We start from the raw sequence: 14,275 nt of genomic DNA, 5'->3' as shown, positions 1-14,275 counted from the left end.
CGGTTGTGTTTGGAATTTCGGGTCATGCCTTTCTCCGCACATTCCTCACTTTTCTCGCAACAATAAACTGTGTCACAGCCGATACAACAGCCTCCTTCTGGATACCTTGCACCGCAAAAAGGCCTCAAACCAGAGAGAAACGCGCGCTAACCCTCTGAACTCGGGTGACACATTCTTACAGTTGTAGAAATATAAAGACTTACTATATTTAAAAGCGTCACATGGAGGAGGTAATATCGCCACTGGGGGAATTACAAACAGACTGTGTGTACACTCGAGGTCTGAGCACTAATTTAAGTTTGGCCGCTACAATTCCCACAAACTAGTTGTGGCTTGTGGAACAAAATAGCCTTTCTTGCAAGTTCGGCACAAAATAATGAGCCCATAATCTGAAAATGCCACATTTTTTATTTTTGGAACCGTGACTTTAGGCAGAGAGACATAAAACAGGATCAATCTGAATCATCTAAAGCAGATATCAAACTTATAAAATGTTGTGTTGCACGAGCACAATCATAACAAGTCATAATAAAAGTGGGTGCATGCAGTAAAAACACAAATATCCTTCATTCTGTACATGAACCTGACGTATGTTAAATTAAATAAATAACTTAAAGGAACAAAAACAACGAAACAAGAGTTATGTACAGCTGTGAAACACTGATGGCTACAGAACGCAGCTGAATGTTCATTGGTCGACCCATTCGAACATGGAGAGGTGCAGCTGTAGAGCCATTTCTTTGGTCTCCGTCTCTTCACTCTTTGGTGCTGCTCACATCTTTTTCTTTGGCAGCTTTAGTTTGACAGTCACTGGTGCTTTCAGTCTTTAGGTGAACAGCTCTGTTGGCTGCTCACAGTTTGCTTTCCTCCTCCTCCAGCGGTCGGTTCAGACCCGGGATAAACTTGAGGAGGCGCCTGCGGAAGCTTTTCTGTTTGGGCTTCCTCTGCAGCGAGTTGAACCCTCCCTGCTTCTCCCCCGAGTTGGACGTCGACGACGAAGACCCCCTCATGTAGCTGCGCGTGCTGGCGCTGCGGGTCAGCTGCGTCTTGGCCGTCGTGAAGAGCTCGCTGGCCGGTCGGAGACGATGCGGCTTCTGCTGCTCTTTCTTTTTGTCTGCGCTGGTGCTGTCCGAGTCAACGCTGCCGTCCACCTGGTACAGGCAGGTCTGGTACAGGGGGTCGTCTTCGGTGGCCGTGCTGAGGAAGCTGGCGCTGCTGCTGGTGCTGCCCGTGCAGCGGATGGCTCGCTGAGCGGCCGGGCTGGGAGTGCCGAGGCTGCCGTACACACCTGCTGACTCCAGGGACTCGTACACTGCAGCGTCACTCATTACTATGCCTACAAGAGAAGAGGGGAAGAGTTAGGATAGTGGACTGAGAGCACAGCATCACGTGGGGGCAACATTAGGTGACGCTGCTTCCAAGAGAGACAGAAACATGGCGATAGCACAACAGAACTGGTCTGTGGCCTATAAAAGTTTTTGGTTGAAGATGAAAAGATGAGCACAGCCAGAATCCACCGCACCAGAAACGCAAATACTGTTCCCAGAACTTGGTGTGGGTCCATTTTGAAAAGTGTATTAACAGGCAGGGCGGATGAATTGATTAATGGATTTTTTCCCCAATAAAAGTTAGAAAAAAAACAACTTCTAATTCTTCTTTTTTATTACACGCAGATGAGGCGCTTCACAGCGGGTGGGACCACTTTTGTCAAATAAGTTTTATTACACACAGACATAAAGGAGACTATTAAAACTGGCAGCGCAGAGCATTTCTTGGTTTGATAACCACATAACCCAAAAACGGCTGTGTATAACTGGCAGACATATCAATAGCTGAGTTTGTTACTTTCTGACATCGGTATTGAGTACTGGCTGGGCTGTAATTAACAAACACCCCAAAAACAAGATGGACAATTGCTGTATGTACAAGCAGTGCTGACACTCTGTGGATTATATTAATGAAATAAAGTAAATAAAATGAACAAGAGCTACTAAACTTCAGAGACGACCTACCATGAACGAGCCTCTGCTCCTGCACCATCAACGAGCGATATTCATCCCATTTCTCATGAAGAGTTTGCTGTAAAAAGAAGACAGAGATGAAGTTAAGTGACTTTAACAAGAAAACCACAACATACAGGCTGCAGAACAACTTGCGAAAGGGATCTTTAACCCTGGACCAAACCTTTTACATATTAACCTTACAACTTTACAGACATTAAAAAGTTAAAACTGTGTGTGCTGGCGTCATGGGGAATATTCTCAGCGAACTAACAGGAAGATGACATGATAGAGGGCATTCCCAAATACCTCTTACTGGTATGAGACTTAATCTGAAAGTGATTGAGTTTGTTTTCGTCATGGCTGATCAAGGTAGTGCTTTATGAGTCAGCGTTTTTGTTTCTATCGAGTCTACACAAATGAGATATCAACATTTCCATCCCGAGCACGTCTAATGTGTTCAGCAGCAGCCTGTTAATCTTTAAAACGCTGGATTAGTATCTCAGGAAGCGGCTGTGTCGCAGCTCTCACACACTCGTGGATTAGAGCGAGACAGCTGCTGTAATCTTTGGGGGGAAACAGCGCTCGCTTGAGCCACTTCACAGGCAGCTTTTTTACCAGCCGCGAGTCAAGAATGTCTGCAGCGATCAGCGAGCCGGCTGGACAAACTGCTGATGCAACAGGTGGTGCTGCTGGGGCAGACAGGTGTGGAGGGAGGGGGAGGTGGTGGTGGTGGTGGTGTCTATATCTAGCATGTTATGTATGTGTGTGTTTGGGTGAGGCTGGGGGAAACAATCAGGCTGACTCACGGCTGGAAAACCGAAAACTCACCTTCAGGTACTGCAGCCGGGCCTCCAGCTCCGCCTTTCGTATGGAGTCGCTGTAAACCGTCTCCAGCCTGTAAGTGTGAAAACAGAAGGCAGCAGGATTAATAAGCGTGACAGGAAGCGCTTATAAAAAACTACAAGGGCAGAAAAACAGCGATTTTACAAACATATGAAAGGCTCTTTTCATAAGACGGTGGTGGGACGAGGTCTGGTGTCAAACAGTTTACAAGAGAGGGGGGGAAGGATGAGGAACATTTACACTTTCCACCCCAGATACTTCAGTGTGGCAATTCTTTTGAATCACATAAGCTGGTGACCAATTTAGGGGGCTTGTACTCACTTTTACAGTTTATACAGACTGTAAGTATAATTTAATGATGTCAGTCTATAAAGTCTGTGCCTACACGGGCACTTTGATGCGGTTCACCTCACGTCTTCAGCAGCAGCTCTTGAAGACTTCGAACGGGGCCTCGCTAATTGTCCTTTTAATCTTTTACAAGCAGAGGAGAAGGATGAGGAAAAGAGTGTGGCTCAGATTAAAACACCCACTCAGCACTTAACTCAAATGCCAGATACCGAGTCCTGACAGCGATGTTCGAGATACTTAAGCTATGGCTGTAATATCTTGATTATGTTTAAACCTTTTACGATGCCAGTTTGATTAATCAAATCATTAATCAGTTTGTCAGATTTCTGCTTAAAAAGGGTGAAAATAACGTCTTTTTCAAATCAGTTTGGGATCTCACTTCGATTGCATCTGACCTGCTGTATGGAGCCATTTCACGTTGTTCTTATCGACTGTTTTCTTCTGTTTTTCAAGTTCCACAAATGTTTTGAGGACTACAAAACCTCACCTGACTTTCCATCACATGAGGGTGAGTAGATAATGATGTCATTTTCGTTCTGTGTGAACTTAAAAAAGCTCCCTTCGCACCCACATCGTCCCAACGTTTGACCCTTTCTGAAACCGACAATCTGACATTCACACCCAGCAGAAAGCAGAAGCCAGGGTTTAAGCTTCTCTCCCTTCCTCTTTTTCTGATACTTTTTACGTGAACATTCGAATGTAACACTATGAAAGTCTTTCAGGAGAGATGGTCTTAAAATGGGAACCGATTCCTCCATATTTAAATGACATCACACACTGTACCAACCAGTTATTTCGACATTAGCATCAGAGCACTCTTGTTTACAACGGGGATGAAAACTGCCTCCAGTTTTCTGTCAAACTGAATAATCGTTATTCATGACTTTCACAATATGTAATTTCAGCAGCTAGTGTCTCTCTATCAAAAGATGTCTGCCGAGTCTTCTGGAGGAATAAACACCGGAGTCACATCAGGTTTTGCTCTGATTAAAAGCTGTTTACAGACGGGAGGAGAGCTAAGAGATTGCTTTTAATCTTTTGGGATTAAAAAGTGGATTTATCTTCTTTATGAACCTGACTGCAGCACTGATCCGTGTTAAGTGTCGCTTGCCGACTTTCCTATCCTGATGAAAAGTCAACAAGTCCTCACAAAAAAGTGAGGACATATTATATGTTTTTAAAACCTGAGAAGATTTACTTGCACATCTCTGAATGATGTGTCTCTAAACATGCACCACTTCTGTTGTTTTCTGCGAGTTTGTACCTGATAGTGTTGCCACAGGCCCTGATGAGCTGAACGATCTCCTTGTGCCGAAATCCCTCGACGGTGGCCTCGTTCACACTGGCGATGGTGTCCCCTGTGCCCCCATACACACACACACACACACAGACACAATGACACACACAGAGCATGTGAGTTAACCAGCAGGCCATCAGTTCAGGATGCGCTTCAATCCACTGTGGCTTTAATTATTGCAAGCTGCAGCCAACTGAGGCTCGTTTGATTCTAAAAGTAGCCTCGACACATGTGCAACACAAATGTGCAGAACCGTGAACCATGTGTTGTCGTGGCCTGCAGTCACCTCATTGGAAAGACGCTTATTTCAAAATGTTAATCTCATACGTGTTTAATTTTATCTGCGAGAGCCACAGCATCATACTTCGGACTCTGCGGTCATTAGTTGTGGTGTGAACTCTCAAGCGTGACAGCAGGCCTTTTGCGAGGCTTCAACACAAAGCCTGTTTTCCTCTTTTAAAAACCACCGCCTCATGAGATGAAGTCACTGTGTTCGCAGCGAGACGCGGTGGAACAATAGAGCGGGTATGTGAGGAATGTAGGAACTGAAACTGAAGTGACAAACGCATGAAGGCTGGATGAAGGAAAGACAGCAGCAGCAGAGAAGCACCTTACTTCTTGGTTTTTTTGACACGCTGACGCTGAGAGCAGCCGGCTTGTGACTCTGTGGTCACGAGTTTGAAAACCAGAGAGAATTTATAGAAGGCTGCAGAGCGTCTTCTCTTCATCTCACTGTGACAAATATATTCTCTGAACTGATAAAAACAGAATCTGCACGTGTTGGTTTGTTCACACGCTCTTTCTATCTTTGAGGAATTTCTTTAAAAAGGACACAAAAGGAAACGAGCCGCGTTTGCCAAATAAAAACAACACTTCCTTTCAAAACCAACATTTGAGAGGTCGTCTCTGCTTTACTCTATCTGGCACACTGGTGAGAGGAGCTGGCAGATACTCGCTGGCTGAAATAGCCGCTCACTTAGTTGTTTGTTGACTGGAAAATGAGTGGGCATGCAGGCATATTTGTACTTCCTTAAACAGCCGGGCTGAAACACGCGAGTGCTTCTGTTGACGTAAGGCACGCGAATGTCAACCGGCAAACACAGAGGAGGATAAGCTGAACCAAAACCACCTGACACTTGCCTCACTTCCCCAGGTTATTTTAGACTCAAATAAAAATACAAACTCACCAACTTTAAGTCCTGCTTGCTGAGCGGGGCTGTCGTCGTGCACCTTGCACACAAACGTGCACATTTCAACGGAGTTTTGGTCCTGATGGTGCAGGCCGTAGGTCTGAAAGACACAAAACAATCACACTGAACAATGGCAACTAAAAAAGCTTCATAAATACTTCTTTGTTCTTCATGTATAAGAATTGTCTCACAGTCACAACAAGGCAGGAAAAGATGATCTTATCAGTGAACATGCAAAGTAAGAGATTCTCTTATCTGATTAAACAGAGACTGTGAACTTTTTCAACTAATCTAAGATTAAAGGATTGTTTTCCAGTCTATCTACTGAACAGTACCAACATGCCCAAATGTACATGGAAGTTTTATCTACCCTGTCCATGATTTTCACTGTAAGAAATGGGGGACAAACAAACCTCTAGTCTGTGCAAAAATATACTCAAAAGTTGTATAAATGGCTCCTGAAGTTCAGCTGAAAACAATGTGAAGCTTCAGCAGACTGACTTGGACAAGTGAAGAGGATATATTCTAGAGTTGAGGTGTTTTGAGGACAAAGTTCCCTCTTTGTGTTACTGCCCCTCTGCTGCACCCCAGAAAGAAAACATATCCAGGGAAGCACAAAGAGGGAATTTCATACCAAAATAACACCTGATTTGTTGAACTCTGCTGAGATTATCTTTAACTGAAGGCTGGAATGTATTTTTTTTTACCCAGAAAGAGGGCTGTGAAGAGAAGATCTGTCTGATCTGGAAACTATGGCCATTTTTATACAACAACAGATCTCTTCCAATGCAAATATGGGCATGTCAGGAGAAGGACTGGGACATGAAAAGATACGTTGATCGTGGAGAATTTTCATTATCAGAATACTTGTGAAGATCCTCACATGAATGACTAGAAAGAAGATATCTAGCTTTCAGTCAGTCTTTTCAATCCTAAACCTGTCACCATGGCTCACTGCACGGCTCGTCCATGTATCCCCCGCTAAAGTAGTTAAATTGGATGTGTGGAAATGTATTCAACACCTCCCGTTTGCACTCTCATCTCTGTTAGCACAATATTCTGTCTTAGGAAAATGTGAGGTCAGCTGATTTATGTGTGTTTTAGTGCCATTTTGAGAACTTTTGAGAACTGAATCGTCTCATCCTCCATTCTCCTCAAAAGCCCTTGAGTAATGTCATCAGTAATGTGGATATAATGACTTAGTCGGTAAAGCTAATATTAGAACAAGTCCAACAGTCTGGTAAGTCCAGAAAATCCCATCACTGTACTGTAAAGCAGCCTTTAAAACCAGGAAAACACAACAATTGTGACATATGACATAATGAATATCCAAAATCTAAGCTGATACCTAGTCTCATATTATAATAAAATATGTTGTAAGAGAGGGTAATAATAGATAAGCTACTTATTTATAAACCTGCTGTTACCATAACACTCATTAAAAACTTCAGTTCAGCTCAATAAAAGCAGAACACTGTTATATAAACTGACATGATGTCACAACAACCTTATTATGCGTCTTATATTTTGTTGTCTGGGAAACAGTTTGTGTTACTCCCACAAGCATTTGCACGCTCTTCCTTGTTTCAGTCACCACAGTGTCTCTGCATAAGGTCACTGCAGGCAACAGATAGCTGGGTGACAGGAGGAAGTCTATCAGTCATTCAACACGCTGCCGGTGCTGCTGCTGCTGAGGGAGCCTGAAAGTCAGGTACTTTCTCAACAAACAGGTCCAGAGACTGACGAAACGACGAGACTGTCCCGTAAATTAAAACTCAAGTTGTCAAGCTTTCCATCTGTTACAGTCGAGCACTCCCATCAAAACCTGGACCAGCTTCTCATATGGAAATTTTAATTGATTCGGATCGGCCTGTGTGTGTTTGCTGCCGAGCTTCCTTCTCGGCAGCCAGAAAGATAAACACATGACCAATGCAAATATCGCTGAAATGCAAATATCACATTTACATGCTGGGTCCTCGGCTGCACATCTGTATTAAACACAAAGGGCACGGAGGAAAGGAAACTCAAGAGTCCGAAACTCATCTCTCTCTGTCCGTGCTGACCGTCAAACTCATGATCTCACTTCCTTCTGGCCACAGGCGGGCAGGAAGGGCGAGAACCTCCATCGAAACTGTAAATAGAACAATATGTCTTTCCCTCGATGCAGCAATCCACTTCCAGAAACTTTTAACCGAGCTTTACGGTTTCTTATTAATTTTAAAAAGCACTAAAATCAACTTTTAACCATTTCAGAAAACTATTTAAAGAATGAGGTCTGCCTAACAGAGTCGACATTGTGAGACAGAGCTCCAGGGCGGCTGAGAGATCACACAGATATTGAGGTCAAATGTGCGAAGCGTCTGCCTTCTGAGTGTGTGAGAGCGAGGCAGGTATTAACATGGGAAGCGTGTGAGCAAACCGCATGCCTTAAAATAAATGCTGGGAGAGAAAAAACACATCTCCTCCTCTCTCCAGTCATGGGATCAACGAGCTGTTTGACTGATGCGTGACCTTTTACCCCCGCCGGCGCAGGCGAAACGCTCGGATTAAGAGATTTTACTGGATAAGATGTTCACGTTTCAGTCACTCAAGCTTCATCGCCTGTTGAGAGGGATGCGGACGATCAGGGAAATCCTGTTAAATGGAGCTTGAGAGGTTGAAAGATCCTCTTCGTGTACCACTGTTAATCCTCTTACCTGGATCTCGAAACCAAACGTCTCCTCTTCCTTTTTCTCCAGGACCACCACCTTCCTGGAAAAACAGAAAGACATTGTGTTTGTTTTATTTCTAAAATTAACTGCGTGAAGAAGTTTCCCCACACTCAGAGGAGCATCTGTTTTGACAATCAATTAATCAATTAGTCAGTTTCCAAGCAAATATTTGATGGCTGCAGGCTGAGACATCTTTCACGGTCTCACATTAAAACGGCTGGTCTTATTTTAGAGATGACCCGGTGTGAGTCTACCTTGTGATACAGCCGTAAACGCAAAAGGAGAAAAAGCACAAACGGCATGTAATCAACGCAGAGCTGGAACGACTATTCATTCACACTGCAAACATTAGGGATAGTCGATGACTTGTTTTTAGCCGTTTTTGTCATTTTTCAAGCCAACATTCCCACGTCGGCTTCTGAGATGAGGATTTCCTGCTTTTCTCTGTTTAATATAACTGTACGATTATTATTTTTTAAGTTTTTAACTGTTGGTTGGACAATAAAAAGACATCTGAGGATGTCTGACCTTGAGTTCAAGGATATCGTGATGGGCATTTTTCAGCATTTTTTTAATAGACCAAATAAAAGACGAAGGAAATATTAAAAAGCCTTCTATTATAGTGGCTAAATCATTAAAAAGGCCAGTCATCGAGAGAGCCAACATGTTTTTTAACCACTAGGGCTCAAAACAACATCTTTGCAACCCTTTGGACCTTTCAATGATTAAACAAATATAATAAAAGCCTTTTTAATATTTCCTTCCTCGTTTGGATCCGTCTTCTCGTATTCGGACTGCCTGGAGTTCCTCTGGTTTTTGAGGTCAACAAGATGTTTACGTCCGACTCTGTGTCCTTCTCCTCCATCTCCGTCCTTATCTAAATTGCATAATGAGAGATCTCTGCCGTCTGCACAGGACTTCTTCTGTGTCCAGCAGCATCTGGACGTCACGGCTAAACGTACAGTACAAAGGTCTGTTGGACGGAGGGAGGGCAGCGCTGCTTCTCTCATGCGGTGGGGGGCCCGCAAAGTACATGAAAATTCATGACAACCCTCAGGAATATCATGCATAACAATGGCAGCCATCAGTACAGATCGCTGTGTGAAAGAGGGCCTTTCACTCTGAGAGGAAACTGTGCACTTGTGACGATTTCAGGAAGAAGATGTCGTCATTAAAGACGAGTGTAAAGACAGGAGATGCCAGTGATTGATGAGAGGGATTTACCTTTGTGGTTCTGGTGACTGTGTCAGGGGTTTCCACTTCTGCAGCCCGCCGCCCTGCCAGGAGAAAACGAAAACAAAGAGATGGAGCGTGTCAGACAGCCACATGAGGTTAATTCACGATTACTCATGAGGGTTTTCCCCTAAAACATCTCCTTGACACACCTGCTGTAAACATCAACGCATCTACCGGTCCAGCAAGTCCTGAAGCCGCACACGTGCTCCGTGTTTGTGTTTTTTAGCTACTGAGCCATTATGGCGGTATGAAAGCATCAGCAGTGAAACCAGAAATGCGTGTCTGGCTGCTCTTTGTTTACTCCAAGCAGTCACAACGTCAGAAGAGGACCTCAGAGCTCCTATATTTAGCCTTAATTTCACGCAAAACCAGCTTCCTTCAGGCTCTCAGACTGTTGATCTGAAATTTTGGATCATTTAGAGTCGTTTGTACAAACTCTAGCCCATTACAGGGACAATTAGGACTCAGTGGGTGAACACTAACTGCCACAATGACTACATTGAGTGAAAGTCAACAGTAGGTCAGGACCCGGCCCTACCTGACTGTGTAAATAAGGAAGGCATCTGTCCAGAAGGCTCCACTAAATCACTTACAATCAATCCTCGTCTGTTCCAACTCAATCATGTTCAAATGCTGCGTTTTATGAAAGGCCGCTTTGTGCTGCAGTCTCTCTCGGTAGTAAAATGTTGCTTTCTTTATGTCCGCACACTTACAGAATTGTCCCGCTCTCGTCTCAATGAGTGCATTTATTCCCAAATACCCACCAGAGACGGACGGGGGCGGATGGAGCAGGATCTCCGTGCCCCTGCGTGTACAATGCACTGTTGTAGCCGCTCAGTGCAGCTACTGCACACTTTATGTATGTAGGCTTGTGGATAACTGTGCCTCTCTTTTACAGTACACTGTCACACATGTCTGTTTTTGAACTAACTGGGGTGGCAGAAACTCTGACAGAAGCTCCAGAGTGGAATAAAATGAGCTTCACGAGAGACACAGGAAGATGTGTCGACTGACCCACAAGTCACGACAACTTTGAGCCAGAATTATGCAACACCGGCTACAGCTGGCGAGTTCTGGATCATCAGAGAAGGAGGCTGTCAGTCCCGGGGCTTCATTTACAAAAACGTTGTTAGATCTGTACTTGAACTTAAGATAATTTCCGAGGCGGTGCTTAGGTTCGATTCATATTTATACTGACTTTATAACTTACACACCTGCGACCTATAAACCTCATATCACTTTAAATTGATTGTGATTTCCCCTGATGTCATGCAGCAGAGGTGAGGGGTTCAGTCAGGAGTAGAAATGGACCGAAAGAGAGAAATCTAACTTTTTTGGAAGACGACAAACAAACCATAACACGCAGATCGGGAGCACATTGCTCATAAAGCTCTGGGAAAAAGTTCACCACCGGCTCGGACACATGTGCGTGTCAAACTGCAATACCAGAACATAACCAGCAGGAAAATCATGGAAGTCGACCTCGTCCTGATCCAGACTAACACGTTGACATCAGTTATTGATATCTATATCTATTATTTCAAGTTTTTGGTGTGGATCTGGACAAAGGGACGGATCCAGAGATTTTCGTTCTTTCTTTAACATTGAGAGATTTTCAGCATATTTGTTCATTTCTCAGGGGATATCAGGCGTATTTAGGTGGCTGGTATCTATGAGTGTTGGGCTTGGATGGAGGTATGCGCTCTACTTAGTGCCACTCTAGTTTTACTTAAAAGAAATTAGGTTTTTGTTAAAAAAAAAATAACAACATTTCTAAGCGACCCCTTAACTTCTGACCAGCTCATTGTGAAACTAAAAACACCAGGAGCTTGTGAAAGTTTCTCAATGACCTCTAAAATCATAGTTATGGCAAAACTTTCCATCATCCCTCTGAGGAACGGAGTCAAAATGAGTTTGTCCAGGTCCAGTCCACACATATAAAGTTGTGTAGTGGGCCCTGGTGTACCTGACACAACATGGACCACGCTCAGTGTCTGGGTGGTCCACACTTGCCCCTGGATGAGCTACTGTTGGCCTCCAGTGAGATGCCCTCTGCTGTACACTGAACTTCCCAAACAATTTTCAGATGAAGAATCTCCAGATAAACTCACGAGACACACACAACTAAAGATATTTAGCTTCAGATGAGGTCACACAAACTTCATGGATCCATCTCGTCCTTCCTTCCACAGAAAAACTGCTTATTTTGCTTAAAAAACACCTGATTTGATGCTAATAAGGCAGAAAAAAAGTAGATAACTTTTCCTCTAGAGTGCAAAAACGTGTCATTGAGTAAATCTAACTGTCTTGTATGAACAATTAAAAGTTAAAAAGTTAAAACCAACAACTTCCAGAGTTCAGTTAATAACCCAAAACTTTCTAGTTTATAAGATTTGACAGACAATATTAATGACTTCAGACCCAAAACCCAATGAAGTCTGGAAAAAAAAAAAAGTGTTTTCAAGTGTGAAGTTTTTTACCTTTTTGAAGTTTCGGGGCAGAGTCCCTCCAGAATAAGCCAGAGTCTTGTAGTTGTAAACCTCGGACGAGTTGCTCGGTAAATCCATCGTCCTGCAGCTGTCGGACTTTGACGAGGGGAAATAAATGTCGCTGTCTTGGGATGCGGGTCCAGTGTCCGGCCCGCTGGAGTTCACCTTCTTCAGCCTCCTGAACGTCATGTTGAGCTCAGACAGATTAAAAAAAAAAAAAAAAAAAAAAAAAAGTTGTTATGGATGAAGTTTTTTTAATGAAGTGTCCCGGTGGCCCACTGAGATGCTGACCGAGTTGTGAGGCTCAACGTGGTGGAGGGAACTACAGTCACCTCAGAGGCTTCCTCCTGAGCAGCCTGCGGGGGCGGAGACTTTGTTGTGAAGGACACGAGCGAGCGCCAATAGACGCGTTGACGTGCGTCCTCTGTGCTGCCTTCAGGGCCGCCTCGGACGTCTCTGTGTCACGTTTTCAGAAGCTGAACATGAGAAAGTGTTTTTTTTGTTTTTTGGGTTGGTTTTATTTTAGAAATCAGCAGTTACTTTTTCAAAATGCAATATGTTACTAGTTACCTTCATTAAAGTAATACATGACGTTAAAATATAACTGTCTGCGTAATTACACTTCTTTTTAGTTACTTTAAAAAAACAGGGATGAGCAGGCCAACAAAGGATCAAAGTCTGATGTATTATGAGATAGGAATACATGTTTTTAATTGTAGGCTCAGTCATATGAAACACAATAGACCTATACCTTTTATAATGTAGCCTGTAATGTCCATTTTTTAGTCCACAGAACGAGGGATGCATGGTGCGGTTCAAGAATGTAAGTTAAAGTGCACTCGGAGGATTAGGCTTCATCATTAGGCTCATTTCAGTCCCACAGAGGCTGAACAAAAAACTTATGGGCTCGGCTGTATTAAACACACAGAGCTTATATTAATATGGTCATGTTGGTGTGGATGGGTTCTTTAAAAAAACAACATTAACTCTTCACTTCGGTCAGTTACTCCGTTACCGCTAAAAGTAATATATTACTGTAACGCGTTGCTTTTGTAACACCTTATCCCCAACACTGGAAATCAGCAGTAGAAGAGAAATAAACCCATAAGTCATGTAATCAATTAATAATCATGAATTGATTAATCGATTAGACTGTTGACATAAAACTAAACCCAACTATTTGGGTGACTGTAGTGTTTTAATTGCTGAAATCTTGTTGTTCTTGTTGTTTTCGGCCCTATAGTGAACAAGCTTTGTCTTGTAATTGTGTTTTTTATACTTCAGTGTTAATTGTCTTGATACAGATGTTATCTCCGTCTCCTGCCCAGGTACAGGGACTACAGATGTAGCTTAGCCTAAACCTAACTAACTAAACAAATTATCACATAAATGAAATAACTGAATGGTAGCCCAAAAGAAAATGGCTTTGGACTTTGAGACTTGGACCAAATGACTTGAGTCACATGTCTGTTAATTCATGATGAATATAATCATTAGTTTCAGATGTAAATCAATTTATACTTAACAGTTGTTGGTTTGCATTAAAACAGAAATGACATAGTCAAATACTTGATAGCTGTGACTATGCACCACTCATTCCTTACTGTAGAAATCCTGGTGACTTTATTAGACCTGGGAGATTTTGGGGGATTTCTGCTGGATTTTGGTTTCATTTTATTATCATTAGTAGTCGTGGGCTCCATTTAAACTTAAAGCTCCATGACTTCAGCTCATCATTGTCTGTGATAAGAACCTGTTTTTTTTATATACTGTCAAGTTTAAACTTCCCCTCTAGTCAAAAATAAATGTGGCTTCCTGTTACTTCTCTGTTTGAGCTTCACTGAACAGAACAACCTGTGTGCAGACTTTGACAATAAAAAGGCTGTTTTCACATTCATCTGCTGAGGAAGGAAAGTCTCTCTGTGCTTTAAATCTCAATTTAACATGTGTATGTGAGCAGGGTTTTGTGAATTCACCACCTGTTTGGAGACTATGACAGTCAAACAGGCAACTTATAAAATGTGACATTGAAATTTGAAACTTCCTGGACGCCTCGTGTCTAACAATCAAAACTAGGAAATTCAAATTATTTGCATAATCATGGATGCATGACTTTTCTTTGGGGCTGTAGAAGCAGAAGTAATCTTAAGGGATTGTA

The 14,275-nt window shown here is 42.9% G+C and overlaps 1 protein-coding gene across 1 annotated transcript; it reads right to left on the bottom strand.

The window, feature by feature from the left end:
- Window positions 1-390: 390 nt before the first annotated feature.
- Window positions 391-12,441, bottom strand: tamalin (trafficking regulator and scaffold protein tamalin). Its single transcript, XM_073469378.1, has 8 exons — window positions 12,109-12,441; window positions 9,617-9,669; window positions 8,378-8,432; window positions 5,679-5,781; window positions 4,459-4,552; window positions 2,832-2,898; window positions 2,013-2,079; window positions 391-1,336 (listed from the first exon to the last, which is right to left on the bottom strand). The coding sequence occupies exons 1-8, from the start codon at window positions 12,304-12,306 to the stop codon at window positions 852-854; spliced, it is 1,122 nt and encodes a 373-aa protein (XP_073325479.1). The 5' UTR covers window positions 12,307-12,441; the 3' UTR covers window positions 391-851.
- Window positions 12,442-14,275: the final 1,834 nt, after the last annotated feature.

The sequence above is a fragment of the Pagrus major genome, chromosome 7 (genome assembly GCF_040436345.1).
Source record: "Pagrus major chromosome 7, Pma_NU_1.0".
In the NCBI taxonomy this organism is placed as follows: Eukaryota; Metazoa; Chordata; class Actinopteri; order Spariformes; family Sparidae; genus Pagrus; species Pagrus major.
The sequence above is the reverse complement of the archived record's forward strand: the minus strand, read 5'-3'. Positions and strand labels throughout refer to the sequence as shown.